Raw genomic sequence first — 15925 nt, 5'->3', positions numbered from 1 at the left:
CGTGAACTATTCCATTCTTTTCACATAATTCTTTAAATTGAGAAGATTCATATTCACCTCCTCTATCTGTTCTAAGTCTTTTAATTTTTATATTTAACTGATTTTCAACTTCAATTTTGTATTTAGAAAAAGCATCTAAAGCTTCGTCTTTGTTTCTTAATAGATAGACTCTAGTGAACCTAGAGTAATCATCTACAAAAGTTATGTAATATCTTTTTCCACCTCTAGACATGTGATTTCTAAAATCACCTAAGTCACTGTGTATTAACTCTAATAGAATAGATGATCTTTCTATTTGTTTAAAGGGTTTTCTAATGAATTTTGATTCGACACATGTTTCACATTTGTCAAATTCTTCATTAGATATATTAGGTAATAAACCTAATCTTTTCATTTTCTTCAATGATGTTATATTCACATGACCTAATCTACTATGCCATAGATAAAAAGGTTCAACGATATAAACAGAACTGAATGTCTTCTTATTATTATCATTGGATACATTTATAATGAATAAACCATCGCTACAGTACCCCTTACCAACAAAGGTTCCATTCTTAGTCATTACAAGCTTATCTGAATCAAATACTAACTTAACACCAGCCTTATTGAGGAGTGAACCAGAGACCAAGTTTCTTCTAATGTCGGGCACATGTAGGACATCATTCAACATCAGAGTCTTTCCAGAAGTGAGTTTCAGAAGTACTTTTCCTTTCCCTACAACTGGAGACGTTCTAGCATTACCCATGAACACCTGTTCATCATCTCCTGATACTTGATAGGAGGTAAACATGCTACGATCCTTGCACACGTGCCTAGTTGCACCAGTGTCTAGTACCCACTCCAAGTTGTTTACAAGGAAGACTTCTGACACCACAGCTACTATCATTTCAGACTCATTGCCTGTTTCTGTAAGATTAGCTTGCGGCTTATCTTTATTTTTCTTAAGCCTGCAGGTTTTGACATGATGCCCAGGCTTTCCACAGTTGTAGCAGTTTCCCTTTTTCTTGAATTGATTATTTGCATTCTTCTTTTTGAGCCTGCATTCATTTGCATAATGTCCAGGTTTGCCACAGTTATGACAGTTGCCCTTTTTCTTATTATTTGCCCGACTTGATTCCACAAGATTCGCCTTTGAATCTATCTCATTTTTATTTTCTTTTTGGTCCCTGATTCTATTGGCCTCCTCTATTCGTATATGTACGATAGTGGTTTCCAAAGAAACACCGTTCTTTTATGTTTCATTCTATTCTTATATTCTTTCCAGGAGGGCGGTAACTTTTCTATTAATGCTCCTGACAGAAACACTTCATCCAACTTAATTCCTTCTGTTGATAGTTCATGAACTAGACTTTGAAAATCATGAATCTGATTTGTGACAGGTATATCGTCTGTCATTTCATAATGAAGGAAATTGGCAATTGCATGTTTCTTAGCGCCTGCATCTTCTAATATGTATTTCTTTTCCAAAGCAGTCCATATGTCTTTGGCAGACACGTAAGAAGCATACACGTCATATAGTTCGTTGGATAAAGAGTTTAGAATATAATTTTTACAATTATTTTCATCTGTTACTTCAGTTTGATTTGCTGGATCTATAGTAAATGATTCAGATAAAATGTATGAAACTTTCAGGGTGGTCAGAGCGAACATCAGTTTCTGTTTCCACCGTTTAAATGATTGTCCAGCGAACGGTTCGATTTTGGCTAACTCAGTAGAAGCATTTACTGTAGCCATAGTCTATGTAATTCAACAATTCGATTTCAAGATTGTTGGAATATTTAGTTGAATTAAATAGACTATTAAAAATCGAGAACCAAAAAAGGAAAATAATTTTGAGAAAGAAGAACTTATTGAATGAGTCGAGGCGTGACTGAGTCACTTGGCTTGAAATCGAATTTGCTCCCCTTAGACTGCGTCCCAAGTGCAACAGGTTTCCAGAGCAATCGACCTCCAGGATACAACGACTATGACCCGGTCCCAGCGGTGCACTCACTGTACACGGGCTCGAACCACTTGCAGTTTAATCCGAAAGTGCTGAGTTGACTCAGCGATGAACTCAGCAGAAAATGCTTAAAACCGAATATCAGAGAGTGTTTTATAAGAGAAGGATTTTTCGTATATTTGAAACTGGAATCGGATGTCTTTTTATAGACTCCGAAGTGGTGCATAAGCACCCTTTTCAAAAGGTTAGGTCCGTTGGGTTTAAACCCAACCGAGGCGACCAACCGGAAGGGACGCATCTCTCTGGTTTAAAACGAAAAGGCGCAAGTGCGAGTACACTCCCGCATATACAGTCCTGCGAGTACCCAAACACACACCCACGCGAGTATACACACACCGCACCCGCACCCACGCCCAGCCCAGCCCAGCCTGTCCCGCACACGCACACAGACACAGACTCGACTCGGCACGCGCGCGCGTGTGTGGTCAATGGCATAGATTAGAGCCATTAGCATAGCCCCTCCACAAGACCAAATTCACATGCCCCCTGAAAGGGGCTCAAGCCCTAGGCAAAAAGACTATCTTATATACAAGATAGTTTACTTTGTCAAATCCGATGTAGGACAAAACCCACAACACAAAAGTACTACAATTTCAAAAATGGAGGGAAATTACCGAAAATATGAAAATTCAAATTTTACTACTATTTTAAAACAAAATATAACAATCCATTTGATATATATATATATATATATATTCCACTTTAGATAAGCCAGATGGAAAATCTTTAAAATCGACTGGACAATGCTGAATTTGTTTATGGTCAGGGCTAGAAGTGGGTCTTGGCTTTTTGTAAAATACATATGTTAATAGGGTTTCGGGTTTACTGAGGTGGAAGAAACGAGCGATTCTTTTGGGATGGGTCATTAGAGAAACGATTCTTTATATTGTGGAATGGGCTTATTGTATAGATGTTTTGAAAGATTATTCTTTTTTCCTTTTCTTTCTTCTTCCTTCTTTTTTTTCTTTTTTCTTTTTTTTTTTTAAGAGATTTTATCAAGAAATTTGTTTATCTGAATTTTAGAGTCTTATGATTACATATATATCATGTATGGCTTTACTTCTATGTTTGGTTGATGTATATGGAAGCGTGTGAACAAGTAGTTTTTGAAACATTGCTGCTGATGTCATGATGATTATGTGATATCCATTTCATATATCTGTTGGGCTTATCTGGATTCTCTGCTTGCCACAGACCAAAGATTCCAATTTTTCTACAACCTAATTGGTCCAGGTTATCATTGAAGTTGCCGGAACCGCTGCATTAAATGCAGTCTGTGATGACGTGGCCAATCAGATTGCAATAAGTAGAAATTGCTTGTTTGTAGCAAGCAGAGAATCCGGATTCTAAAAGCTCAAATGAGTCCCATTTGCTAAAACCATTCATGTATTTATTTCAAGGGCTGCAACTTGGGTTCCAGTCAACCTTAAGCCCACTTGGGGTTATTGAAGTGCTTGGGTTGGGTTGGGTTTGGGTTGAAAAATGCCAACCAGTTTTAAAATCAGCTTGGATTCAGGTAGCCAGATTAGACCTGACATAAGTTGAATTAATATTAAGGCGCATTTTTAATTTCTTTGCCAAGTATCTCTGCATAACAGCTATCTTGTAAGGGTGGTTCCACCATTACAGGGAACACATGTTAGGGCCTATTTGGCCAGGCGAATCCCATGAGATTAGGAGGGATGGGGTGGATTTTAAGGTAATGATGGTGGTGTCAGTGGATTGGTTTAAGATCCATGGGATTGCTATATCCCGGGACAAGTTCACTGGGTCTGTTTGGCATGCCCGGCATATCCTGGGATTTTACCTTCCAATCTGTCCAACTAAGAGATGGGATCAATTTTAAGGTAATGATGGTGATGTCAGTGGATTGTTTTAAGATCCATGGGATTGCTTATATCCCGGGACAAGTTCACCGGTTCTGTTTGGCTCGTCATGCATATCCCGAGATATCGCGATCCCATCCCTGCTAATACCGTGGGATCGGTCTGGCCAAACAGGCTCTTAGAGATTAGGACCATTCTTTGGTCGCCATGGGAACATGCCCTGCACTAACAAAAAATAATATATCAGTCCGACTGATCAGAGAGATCACATTTGTGTAAGAAAAATGAGTTGTTAGAACTTCAACCGTCTAAATGTAGGCCTAAGCCCGCCCTAAATACTTGCTCTGCCCAAAAGCCCATAGGCTGGCCTAGCCTATTAACAGCTGTAAGTTCCTCTGAACAGGTCAGTTACACATTCTATCCGTCCATCATGTGCGCCCCTTCATTTTCTCCAAATTAAAGCTTAGTATGATCCAAAATTCAGGTTGGCCACACTCTGCAAAATCTTGCTTGAAATCTCTAAAATCACATGTGACCCACCTGAGTTTTGGAATGCCCTGATTTTGAGGTACCCAGTCATGCTGGTGAAACCCATCTTCAGGATGGATTAGATGGATTATAAGAAACAAAGTGGTTCCCACACAAACTGGAAGGTTTTAAGGTACCCAGTCATGCTGGTGAGACCCATCTAAGGTAAGGGTCATTTAGCAACTTGTTCGATGGGCAAAGACAAACAGGGTCAAGCCTGCCGATGATTGTTATGCATTATTAGGAGTATTGGAAATGTAAACTTGAAATATTCGACTGAAGGAGTATATACTTAGGAACCCCACACCTATTATGCAAATCCTTGTACTTAGTAACATGATCAGATCACCGCTCGGTCGAGGCGCATACATGTTGCTATCTTTGAGATAATATGCGCCCCTCGGTGCATAGTACGAACGACCGCAACATTTTATATAAAAATATTCTACAAAATTGTAGAATTTGCATTCCCCTTGCTCACAAGAATATGTGAGTGTTTATGTGCGCACACACCCCGTTAAATATTTTCGGGCTAGATTTAACACCTGTTACACCCCTTGTGCTCACATAAAGGGGGCATAAATCAAATGTACTTGACGAGTGTTTATGTTGAGTAAAGATAGACAAGCCTATTTTCTTATCACATTCTATTTAATATGGGACAAAGGAAAAGCACATAAGGACCAAAAAGCAAATCAATACTTTAGCTTTAAAAAACTCAAAAGTTTTATTGAAATACACATAATATGCATGGCCTTTGCCCAAGTTCTACAGCCCGAATTCAAGCCTGGCCATGCTCGATTGTGCAAGATATTGACAAAAATGCCCAATCAAGCATGATATTCACAAAAATGTCCTTGAAACTTTAAATGGGCTAGGCTATACCAGGTTCGGGCCAGGCTAGCTGGCTCTTATATTCAGCCCAAGCCCGGCCTAATTAATAAACAGGCTTACATATAGATCATGCCTAACAGGTCTAGTATTCAGCCCAAGCCCAGTCTAAAGCTGCCCACGCCAGAAGCCCAATGGATAAAAATTACCTGTGGTATGTGGGCCCACCATGATATCTTTTGCCTATGTTAATTAGGACATAAGTCTGAAATGAGGCAGATCTAAAACTCAAGTGGGAAATAGCAAAGAGAATAGTAGGGATCAAGCTGTCACAATTGAAACCTTGTTGGAGCCACAGACGTTCTAGATCAGGTTAATGTTTGTGTCTTCAGTCCATCCTAAGAATAATTTCATGAACAGTTTGATAGTATTTTTATGTCATGGCGAGCTTCGGGAAGGTGGCCTGTGGCTTATATCCGGATGTTACCTGGCAAAAGCCCAGCATAGCTTTTGATTCTCAAACATATAATGATGCATAGAACTTGTGCAGATAGTTCACGGCACTGCCCTAAGAGTCATGCCCATTCAGATCATGTGGGCCACATGAATAACAAGGTGGTCCCTACACAATTACAAGGCTTTCAATAAGGGTGAATGATAAAAAAATTAATTAATTAATTAATTAAATTGAGAATACTGATTATAAAAAAATCAGCTTTCTTGCAAGTGCTTCGCTAGCATCTCAAATCGACAGACTAGGCATACGTGTCTTTCCTCCAACCATCGAATTATACATTGGCCATGAAAAATATGTGAGCAGGGCATACGTAGTATCCCAACCCCTCCCACCGCGTTGATAGGTCTGTGTCACCTCCCTAGGTTGGCTTCCCCTCTGTGTCAACGGAACATCTAAATCCCCTTATATTCTCTGTGGGATTCTGTTCCAGTTGTTGAGACTCAACAATCGTTGTTTCTTCCATGGCTACAGTCTGATCAGGTTCACTTCCGTCTGATTGGAATTTAGTTGGATGGGTTGGTTCTGTTTAGAAAAAAAATAAAAGTTATTTTAATAAAATTTTCATAAGTAGTGAGTATAACCAATCAGTAAGAGAAGGAGTTTTTGCTTATGCAATCAGGGTTCAAATCTCTTTGAGACCATCCGCAGCGCGCGGCGTGGGTTGCTTGGGCACTTTATTAGGCGCACTTAGAAATTGACTATTCAAGTCTAGCCTTGAACCCGATAAATCTGATCGTTTCGTTGTCTTTTTCTTCTATCATCCTGTACAAGAAACACTATATTTTTCTTATAGTTGGATGGGTTGGTTCTGTTTAGGACAGCATCTCTCGGCTGTATTCATGAATCTTGACATATTACACACTTACTACCATTAGATTCCAAGTCCATCCCTTCCAATGCTTCAATAGAAGATCTTGATATAGGGACCACCAGGGACCTCATCAAAATCCTAGCCATTGAATCTGCATCTCCATCATCTTGCACCAACGACAATGTCACTATATTAATCTCCATGGCCATATGTAACTCCTTACAAACTTTCATGGCCGGCTCTGCCATATCACTAGCACCAATGGCCAAGCTCTGTGCAGAGAATTCACGGGCCATTGGATGAACATTGAAGTAGGACATGATATATTGGAAACGTATGGTGGATCTATTACGTTGAGAATGTCGACGAAGCTTGTCTGAGAACATCTGGATGTTCTTAGAAGCCTCTGAATCCTCGATTTTGTACATGTATCCATGGGAGGTGGCCGTGAGCTTCTGGGACCACTCGTTCAAGGTGATTTTGATGAGGAGAGAAGGTTCTTTGTTTTCAGGCACTCATTTGACTTGCCATTTAGGTGTTTGGTGAAATGTTTGAGTGAAGTTCTATCCATAAATTTGAGATAGTTTTGATGCATTGGCTTACTAGAGATCTTACTTTGTGGTTGAATTATCTTATTTTCAAAATTGAACTACAATCCTTTTGAATTTTGTACATGATTGTATTAAGCCACCAGGACAATATACACCTAGTAGTTGTGCAACCATTGAAATGCGTTGGTGAATGATTTTAATAGCTATGATGCACACATATGCACATTGCACTTATTTTATTATTGCATTTTTATTCACATATGCCATGATGTTGACTTTCCATCATGCAATCATATCAACCAAAAACCAGAAATTAAGAAGAAGCAAGTCCCCATGTTCAATCAGATTTCATTCAAAGTCAACAAAAGAATCTTCATTCTCAGAAATCAGACAGAAACGAAAGAAACCCCACATACAATGCAGGAAGAGAATTCAACAATATATATATATATATATATATATATATATATATATATATATATATATATATATATATATATGTATGTATTTGATTCAAGTATAGCTCAACCCAAAAGGTTGTATAGCTCTGTTCAAGTTTTTAAGTTTTTACAAGTGGAGCCCATGGTTCACTAATCCAAATAGGTGACTATAGTGGATGCGATGTCCTCACCTTTCCATGGTGTTCAACAAATAGATGTCTAATAAAGAAAAAACAGCAAGAGTCCATGCCATTATACCATTCACATATCTTTAGTCAAGGAAGTAACCTATCATTCCTCGGGAAGAAATGGGGACAGCTGTCACAGCTCCTCATTCAAAAAACTGTTTCAAATGCAATACCCAATAGCTAACAAGGTTTTATGGTTGAAACAAAGGTATTTTTTATTTTATTTTATTTTATTTTTACCCTTCCTACGTTGCTTTGCTATTGATTCCATATAGCTTTTTCTTTCTTCTTTATATAGTTTCTGTGATGATTTATATTTTTTTACAAGGTTTCTAGAGAATATATGTGCGTAGGACCACTTCGGTCAGTTTCATTCTTGATTTCCATACAAACAAGGGTAAATTCTCAATTCCTAGTTCTAGATTCTTGATTTTATTTTATTTTTTTAATTTTTTCCATTTTCTGAGATATTATTCTGCTGGTTTAGGCCGGGGAAGAGTGTAGGTCTACTAGGCCACTCCTCTTCCCTTTTTTGGCTCTGTTCATTTTTATTTTTCAATTTCAATTTTGAGTTTGAGACATATTAGAAATGATCATGAACAGATGATAAAATAGAGTCATAGAATCAGACTATGGTAGGGCCATATATAATACAACACACGTGGCACAGTTTTGTACCAATCAGGTCAACCTATATACTGATTTACGGCTCATGTATCAAAATCACACCTATTAGAAATTCATATCCATCCGATCATGGTCATCAAGCCAATGGAAAAATGAAAGATTGACATTGAAATACTCAGTGGAGTAAATTGAATAAAGGTGGTAAATAGGATTGTATAGTAGGGATGAGTTCTACATAATAAGACATCCTTAGTAGGGCCCGGTAGATGGTTAAACCAGATTGATAATTCAACCTGCAAGTTGTGTTGTGGAAAGATGGCCCTATCACATTCTATTCTTCCCCCTCGAACACATGGTATGTATCATCATCTCACCCCTAGTCCACCACTGCTTGGGATGAAAAACGTATTAATGCAAGGGCATTTCACACCGGGCTCGAGTGGGGTAGCCCGTGGGATGCGGGGACACACTCAGGGTGGGCAGCCCATGTGATTTGAGGCCCACGAGCCCACGATGGGGGTTTGGCTGAGATCCTAACCCATGAGATGTGGGGCCTGGGCTATGAGATAAAGGGATTAATTCGCCATACTCTAACAGTTCGAGCTTTTAGAGCAAGTGGTTAATTGTCCTGTATCGAATTGGTATCAGAGCACGCCATAGCTTTGTGAAATCCATGACCACATGATGAGTGAGGTTGCTTAAATTGTTGAGCCACCACATGTTAAGAGTGGGTTCCACCTATGAATGGCACTAGAGTCTCAACCTTAAGAGTGGGTTCCAATGAATTATGGCACTAGATTGAACGTTGAGCGTTGGTTTTTCAATCAAATGTTGCGACAACGCAGATCATCTTGATTTTGGGAAAGACACTGCATGGTGGGGACCACCCATGAACACAGATAAAGTACTTTTTTCTATATAGAGGCTTCTTTTTTCATATACAATACAAATTGTGCTAGCTATGTGTTTTAGGGGTCATTTGGCAACCTAGAATTTAGAAATTACTAAAGAATTTATTTCCATGAAACAAATTCTCCGAGAAATTGAATCAATTGGTTATGTCTAGAAACTGGGAATAAAATTCTGCAGAATCTAGAAATGTGCTTGGGAACTTAGAATTCATTACCTTGGAATGTCAATTTATATGGCAAATTAAAGAAATATGCACGTTTCCCTTGGGATTTGCAAGCTAGCCTCGGGCCAAGAATTCAAGAACTAGCCTTTTTCTGGATTTGGCTTGATAACTTGATAGGATTGTATTCATTAGCTGATTCTCTCTTTTATTTTTTTAGCTGACATTGTTATTTTTTCTTTTATATTCTTAACTCATGTTTTTTTGGAAACCAGTCAAGGCAGGAGTTGGAAATTGAGGATCTTTGCTTATTTGAATCCTCTGTTTTGATGTACCCCATGGCTTATTTTCCCATTTTTGGAATCCACTTCTATATCCCTCTGTCACCTCTATAGCTAGCTGTAGACACTTTATCAACATCTCATTAGTGTGTGTCTATATATATATATATATATATTAAATCAATTTCTTCATCCTCAGCTTCACCTAATCTTGTGCTATTTACATGTGCTCAAGTTTTTGATGTGTTTGTTTATCTATATGTCAGAAAGATGATTCTAGAACTGTGGTGTCCTATCTATGAAGCAACCCAAAAATTTCCTGCATAGGTCTTTGGGGACGATCTATGGGTGTACTGTCACAAGGTAGTTAATCACACAATCTTATAATTGATCATTTCTTGATTGCTAAATTATAGTATCTTGATCTATTAGCTGTAATTTTAAGACCATTTGTGTTAATTTATTTCTACTTGTAAAAATCTGCATTTGTATGCCTCTCTCTCTCTCTCTCATGTACACAAACTATCGTCTGTTCTTGATATTAAGATCTATCTATTTCAAATTTGGCCCTTCATTCAGACATTCAAATGGGAATAAGTCTGCTGCATGGATTTGTAATTTGATTCAGACACTTCTTACATCTTTGGTTGCATTTTTCTCATCTTAAAAATGACTACAGGGTTGAAGAATCATAACACATCATCCCATGCTTTATAATTTTTCAAAACTATGCTGTCATGTTTTTCTTTTTAGCTGATCTGTTAATGTCAGCAGGCTAATGGTGCAAATTGAAGAAGTTTGAATATAAAATAAAATAGGCTTGTAGATGTTTTCAAGATTTTAGTCATTGCATTGAGATTATTTTTTTTTCTGTTTTTTTCTCGATCAGGTTTTGTACTCATGTTCACACTGGGTGAATAACAATATTTTTTGAAGGGAATGTGCCATATAATTCATATCTTTTGATTTATGGATATGCTTTCACTGGGATTATTGGCAGCATTAATGTAATATAAATAATCTTTTCATCTGAATTTAATTTCAATCTTTTCTTATAATTACTTGGGAGGAATGATGTCAAATGCCTATAATCGAATGCCTCCAAGTCAATGATACCCCCAAATTAGGTTTTACCAACAGATTAATGTTGAGATCCATTTGACTTGTAATATAAATCATCTTAACTTGTGCTGAACTTTAAACACTTAGCGTGGGTCATATTATTTACTTCTGGTTTACTCTATCTAAGACTGATTTAAGTGGATATCTTCTATGGCTAGGAGCCTAGGACTACTACTATAAATGTCAAAGATTTCAGAGAAAGTGTAATCCTTGGATGCCTAGACAAATGTCGCAAAAGGATGGTATTGAAATCTGGTGAAAGAGATTTGGATATTTGTCCAGTGAGTGGCCCTCTGTCTACCAGGTTCTGCATTTTTGGTTTTAGTTTTCTTTAATGAAATCCTCTTTGATTTCTAATTAAAAAAAAGGTTGTGGCTTCACAAGGTTGGCCAGATGTCATTAAGTATGCTGGTTTGGTTTGGTTTGTGCACAAGCTTACTGCTGGGAGCTGATCCAAGATCTTTTTAAAGTCTGGCAAGCTCCTGTACGGGGCACCGTTACGGGTGGCATGATCAAGTATTGTCTCTTATTTTCTTTGAGCTTTTAAATAAAGTGGTAGATTTATTATTTATGATAGATGTGCTCTTGTGGGTTTTCACAGTGGCCATCTTAAACAAGATCTATTTAATGTAGCTGCTTAAAATAAAGAGAGGCATTTTAATATCACTCACTGTTCTTTTAAATCCAGGGAGCTTCTGATTTCTTTCCGTCGGGCAACTAGGCAGAAACCTCATTTTTAAAGGGATATGTCCCTCTCTGTTTTTTGTTTGTTATATAATATCAACTTACCTTACCTTTCCTGTAAATCTTGATAGTTGCACTGAATTCAGATTTCTAGAAATACATATTAAAAAAAAAAAAAAAAAAAAAAAGAGTTACATTGATTAATAAAACTTTAAATGAATGGAATGGGTCATAGGTGTTTCAAGTTAAAGCCACAACTGGATATGAATAGTACTGAAGAATAGGACACTTGTGTTTGTATTTGTCCCCTGAAGACAATGAAGACGTTCTGGGAAACCATCTTCAATTTTGAATAAGATATGGTTGATATTTTTGGGTTTAGATTCATCTCACTATCACTGTAATGGAAGATCTGCAAGGGCCTGAAAAGGTGATTGATTTGAGAAGGTAGTTCTTGTTTGCAGGCACCACAAGAACAGAAGGAGCTGATGAGCAAGACTTCGTCCAGGCCTTCTCAAACGCCTGTCCAAATTGCACCGAAGAAATATAAGACTTCTTCAAACCCACACACACACACACACACACCAAAAAAACAAAAAAAAACAAAAAAACAAAAACATGCCTATTAGTCTATTACATTAGAAATAATTAAGCCAACGGATTTTCTTTATGTATCCCTGCTTGGACTTCATGCAGGTGAAAAACATGGAAGCTCAGATGAAAGAAGATATAATAGCTGAGGTAACACAATCTACACAATCTGGTGGCCGAATGCTATTGCATCATGAAGAACTTAATCCAGTGTCGAAGCATTCCAGTGTAGAAGGGTACTGGGAGAACATTTTATTAGATGATGTGAAGACACCTGCAGAAGTATATGCCTCTCTGAAAGCTGAAGGCTACAATATTGAGTACAAGAGGGTACTGCTAACACGAGAAAGAGAAGCTTTATTGACAGATATTGACGCAATCCACTCCTGTCAAGATGAGTATGTATCATGTATCAGACAGCTAGCAACTATTATCTGTTTTACGGTGATTTCTCTTATATTTAACTAAGAATTTTTTTTCTGTCAATTTCCGGTGATGTAATCTAACAGAAGGACTTTTTCCTTCCTGCAGATCTGCAGGTTGATATCTTTTTGTGTCACACACTGGTTATGGGGGAGCTGCTTATGCAATAGCGATCACTTGTCTTACACTGGTTATGGTGTGCCCTGCCATGATGTATGTGTTTTATCACATGGTATATTCATTTTCTAAGCTCATTTTAGGTCATGAGCTAAAAAATAAGGCAGATCCAAATCTCAGGTGGACCACACACAGAAAACAGGAGTGATTAAAACTTACAGGGAGCCACAAGTTTTGTATGAAACTGTTTCCCTTCATTAAGGTGAGGTGACCTGACAAGAGGTTGGATGGTGAATAAACATGATAATAGGCATTAGGAAGTTTTTATTGGGGCCATTTAATCACTGCCATTTACAGTAGTGCGGCCACCTGAGATTTGGATCTATTTCATATTTTAATTCATCCCCTAAAATGAGTATTGAAAAATGGATGGAAGGTTTAGGTAAAACACAGATGGGATTCATTAGTGACCCCTCCAGTACTAGGTTGGTCTGGAAAGGCTCCCACCATTGTGGGGATGCTGATTGCCTACTGACCCATCACGTGGGGCACACCATAATGTATGTGTTTTATTCAGGCTATCCATCCATTTTGTCATATCATTTTAAGGTGTGAGCCCAAAATTGAGGTAGATCCAAAGCTCAAGTGGACCGCACCACCAAAGGAAATAGTGGGAATTGAACGTTAACCACTGAAAACTATTTTCTTTTTGCATGCTTCAAGAGAATTTAGTTGACTCAGAACATATTCCTGTGTCCTTTACAAGAAAAGAAAGTGGTTTTTATATTCAGAATTGTTTTCACTCCTTTGGAGAGTGAGATGGAAATTTAGTTGACCTCATATGTTGGCTCAAAAATCAGAACTTCAAGGCTATTTACTGCAAGTGGTTTCAATAATTTCACTCAGAAAAATAAAAATAAAAAAAAGATTGAAAAAGCTGAGTTGTGGAGTAGGTTTCCCAGAGATTTGGTTTGGTAAACAGTGGGCTAGAGTGCTAACGGCCATGCAATACAGGAGCAGGCCCTTCATTTCATGGTAGTCCTTCGCTTCAGCCTACAGAAACAGTAGACTGCCTTCTGTGGTAGCCCCAAAATTCACATCCATTTCTCTAGTTTCGAAGGTGACATTTTTGTGTAAGGGAGAGATTCAAGCAACTCCAGCTAAATAACCCAAATAAATAAATAAATAAATAAATAAATAAACACCCTTCATAAAATGCTTCTTATATTCTGTAGTCCAAATGACAGGGACTTGTTGTGGCCTTTGAAATTGGAGTGTGAACTTCAGTGAGCGGTGCAGTTTGCCTGTTGTCTTTATGCTGTAATTTGGGCAAACATCATTGGTAATTGTTACATGATTATTTTGAGCGGCAGTCATTTGATTTTGCCATTTTTTTTTTTTTTTTTTGCAAATTTGCAGGCAATATTTTTTTCTAATCACACTCAAGAGCAGCTGGATGTGATGGTTGTTATGGAGCAATAATGCCTAATTCTTTTTCTTATTTTCTCACATAGGTCGCAATGTATAAGAGATTATATGAAAATGAGCTTAAATCTCGTGCTTTGGCACTAATCTTTGTGCATCTTCATTGATCCTAAATGACAATCCATTTCTGTGGAGGTTTTGTTTCATGATCCCAAGCACAAGAAAATTTATGCAACTGGACTGAGATTTGCTAGGTGCACATGCAGGTATAAGGCAGATAATCTTAAACTTTTTAACTCTTTTTATTTATTTATTTAATGTACGGATGTTGTCATTTGATGCCCATCAGAAATGAACTAATTTTTATATATATTTCAAAGTAGATGCTTGGGCTGCATTTTGGTAGCATTCTTCTTCTGTTGATAAAATTAAAAAATAAAAATAAAAATTTATTCGGTTTCTGTGATGCAGGTCTTTGTAGGAACTCTGATTTATTGCAATATGTTATAGCACGTAGTCTGTGCTTCTCAATTCATCATACTAGTTTTCACAACTTGAAATAAGTTTGCATGAATTTCTTATTCCTTAATTCAAATTCATGGGGGTCTAATAGTCAACAAATAAATGACCTTTTCTTATTGCTTCAAGTTCATGAATGCCTACATCTGCATGTTTACTAGTTTTTCTTTTGAAAATTTGTTAATTTGGATTTCATCTCTGATCAATCCCAGGTGTAATATATTAGCCCAAAAGTCTGTCTGGATGTACTTTAGAATGAGAATTGAAGAGAATGAGGTATGACCCATGTGCAATATGCTTGAGAAATATTAAGACAATTTAGCATGACTCGGCATTTTAAAAACAAATAAATAAATAAATAAAATTTTGAGTTTGATATAGTGGGATTCCATAGCACTTTCTATTTCATGTCGATGTTCAAATGCCCGGCCTTGACACTGGCAACACTGGAAAAGTTAAGAAGAGTTTTTCTATGGCATGGTAAGGAAGAGAAGAAGAAATTTCATTTGGTCGATTGGAAGGAGGCGTGTAAGCACGTACAAGAAGGCGGGGCTGGTATAAAGGACCTTAAGAGTATGAATTGGGCCCTCTTAGGCAAATGGACCTGATGACTAGGGAGGGAGGACGGGACCCTCTGGAATATGTTAGTTAAGAAAAAGTATGGGCGTTTAGAGGGGAGTTGGTGGACCAAGGACTCATCCAACTACAGAGCTTCGGCGTTATGGAAAGGGGTACCATCCATTGAAGTTAGGAATATCGACTCTCATCCTGAACTCTCGATTTGCTCGATCGATGTCTTGTCCGGGATATTGGAGTAGCACGTCGTCGACCTCCTCGTTGATGGATCTCCCTCTTCAAGGATGATCCTTTGGTTCAATGTCGGCACTATCCCACGATCAATGTAATTACGAGTTCTCACACCCGCTAGTGGCGGGTCACCGCCATGAACACGGAGTGGCCCTAGGGCCTCCGTGAAGCGATCGATGACAGGCTGCAGCCCTTGCATGACTTGCCGATTCTTTTGTTGTGCTGCTTCGAAAGTCGCCGCTGTTAAAGGCAAATTTCTTGGAGCACCATCCATGGGATAGAAGACATAGATCCGAGGAGCAAGACTGGCTCTAATACCAAACCGGCGCATGGGAGGACGTGTTGAGGTCAAGTATCGTCTTCCTCAAGGGATAACTATTCTGAATCCACGGAACTTCTCTGGACTCCTCACAAAGATACATCGAATCCATGAGGAAAATAAGAAGATAGAATAATTTCTAGAAATTCGTAATAAATTGATTAATCATTAAAATGAGCTTACAACCTTCTTAAATAATGACATGAAACATAGGAATAAGTTTCAAAATTAAATTACAACT

The 15925-nt window shown here is 37.9% G+C and overlaps 1 protein-coding gene across 6 annotated transcripts; it reads left to right on the top strand.

The window, feature by feature from the left end:
• Positions 1-6556: 6556 nt before the first annotated feature.
• LOC131235292 (uncharacterized) lies at positions 6557-15531 on the top strand. 6 transcript variants are annotated; one of them, XR_009166040.1, is made up of 7 exons: positions 6557-6992; positions 9944-10040; positions 12180-12518; positions 12606-12729; positions 14235-14305; positions 14771-14834; positions 14940-15531. XR_009166040.1 is itself a non-coding variant. In XM_058232434.1 (7 exons), exons 3-7 carry the CDS (start codon positions 12189-12191, stop codon positions 14991-14993), a joined length of 624 nt encoding a protein of 207 aa, XP_058088417.1. In that variant the 5' UTR covers positions 6557-6992; positions 9944-10040; positions 12180-12188; the 3' UTR covers positions 14994-15529. The 6 variants fall into 6 exon arrangements, 5 of the variants coding, with proteins under 5 accessions (XP_058088417.1, XP_058088415.1, XP_058088414.1 ...); XM_058232434.1 differs by having other exon boundaries at positions 12606-12710; positions 14940-15529; XM_058232432.1 differs by having other exon boundaries at positions 11948-12518; positions 12606-12710; positions 14940-15529.
• The last annotated feature ends 394 nt before the right edge of the window (positions 15532-15925 follow it).

Source organism: Magnolia sinica, chromosome 19 (assembly GCF_029962835.1).
Source record: "Magnolia sinica isolate HGM2019 chromosome 19, MsV1, whole genome shotgun sequence".
In the NCBI taxonomy this organism is placed as follows: domain Eukaryota; kingdom Viridiplantae; phylum Streptophyta; class Magnoliopsida; order Magnoliales; family Magnoliaceae; genus Magnolia; species Magnolia sinica.
Note: the sequence above shows the minus strand (reverse complement) of the source record. Positions and strands in the feature narration are given on the sequence as shown.

Coding starts and splice junctions, on each gene's coding strand:
- LOC131235292 (XM_058232432.1), top strand. CDS start 12,153: ATGTATCCCTGCTTGGACTTCATGCAGGTGAAAAACATGGAAGCTCAG. Junction 12,519..12,605: donor CAACTATTATCTGTTTTACG/GTGATTTCTCTT, acceptor TCCTTCCTGCAG/ATCTGCAGGTTGATATCTTT. Junction 14,306..14,770: donor TTTGCTAGGTGCACATGCAG/GTATAAGGCAGA, acceptor GATCAATCCCAG/GTGTAATATATTAGCCCAAA.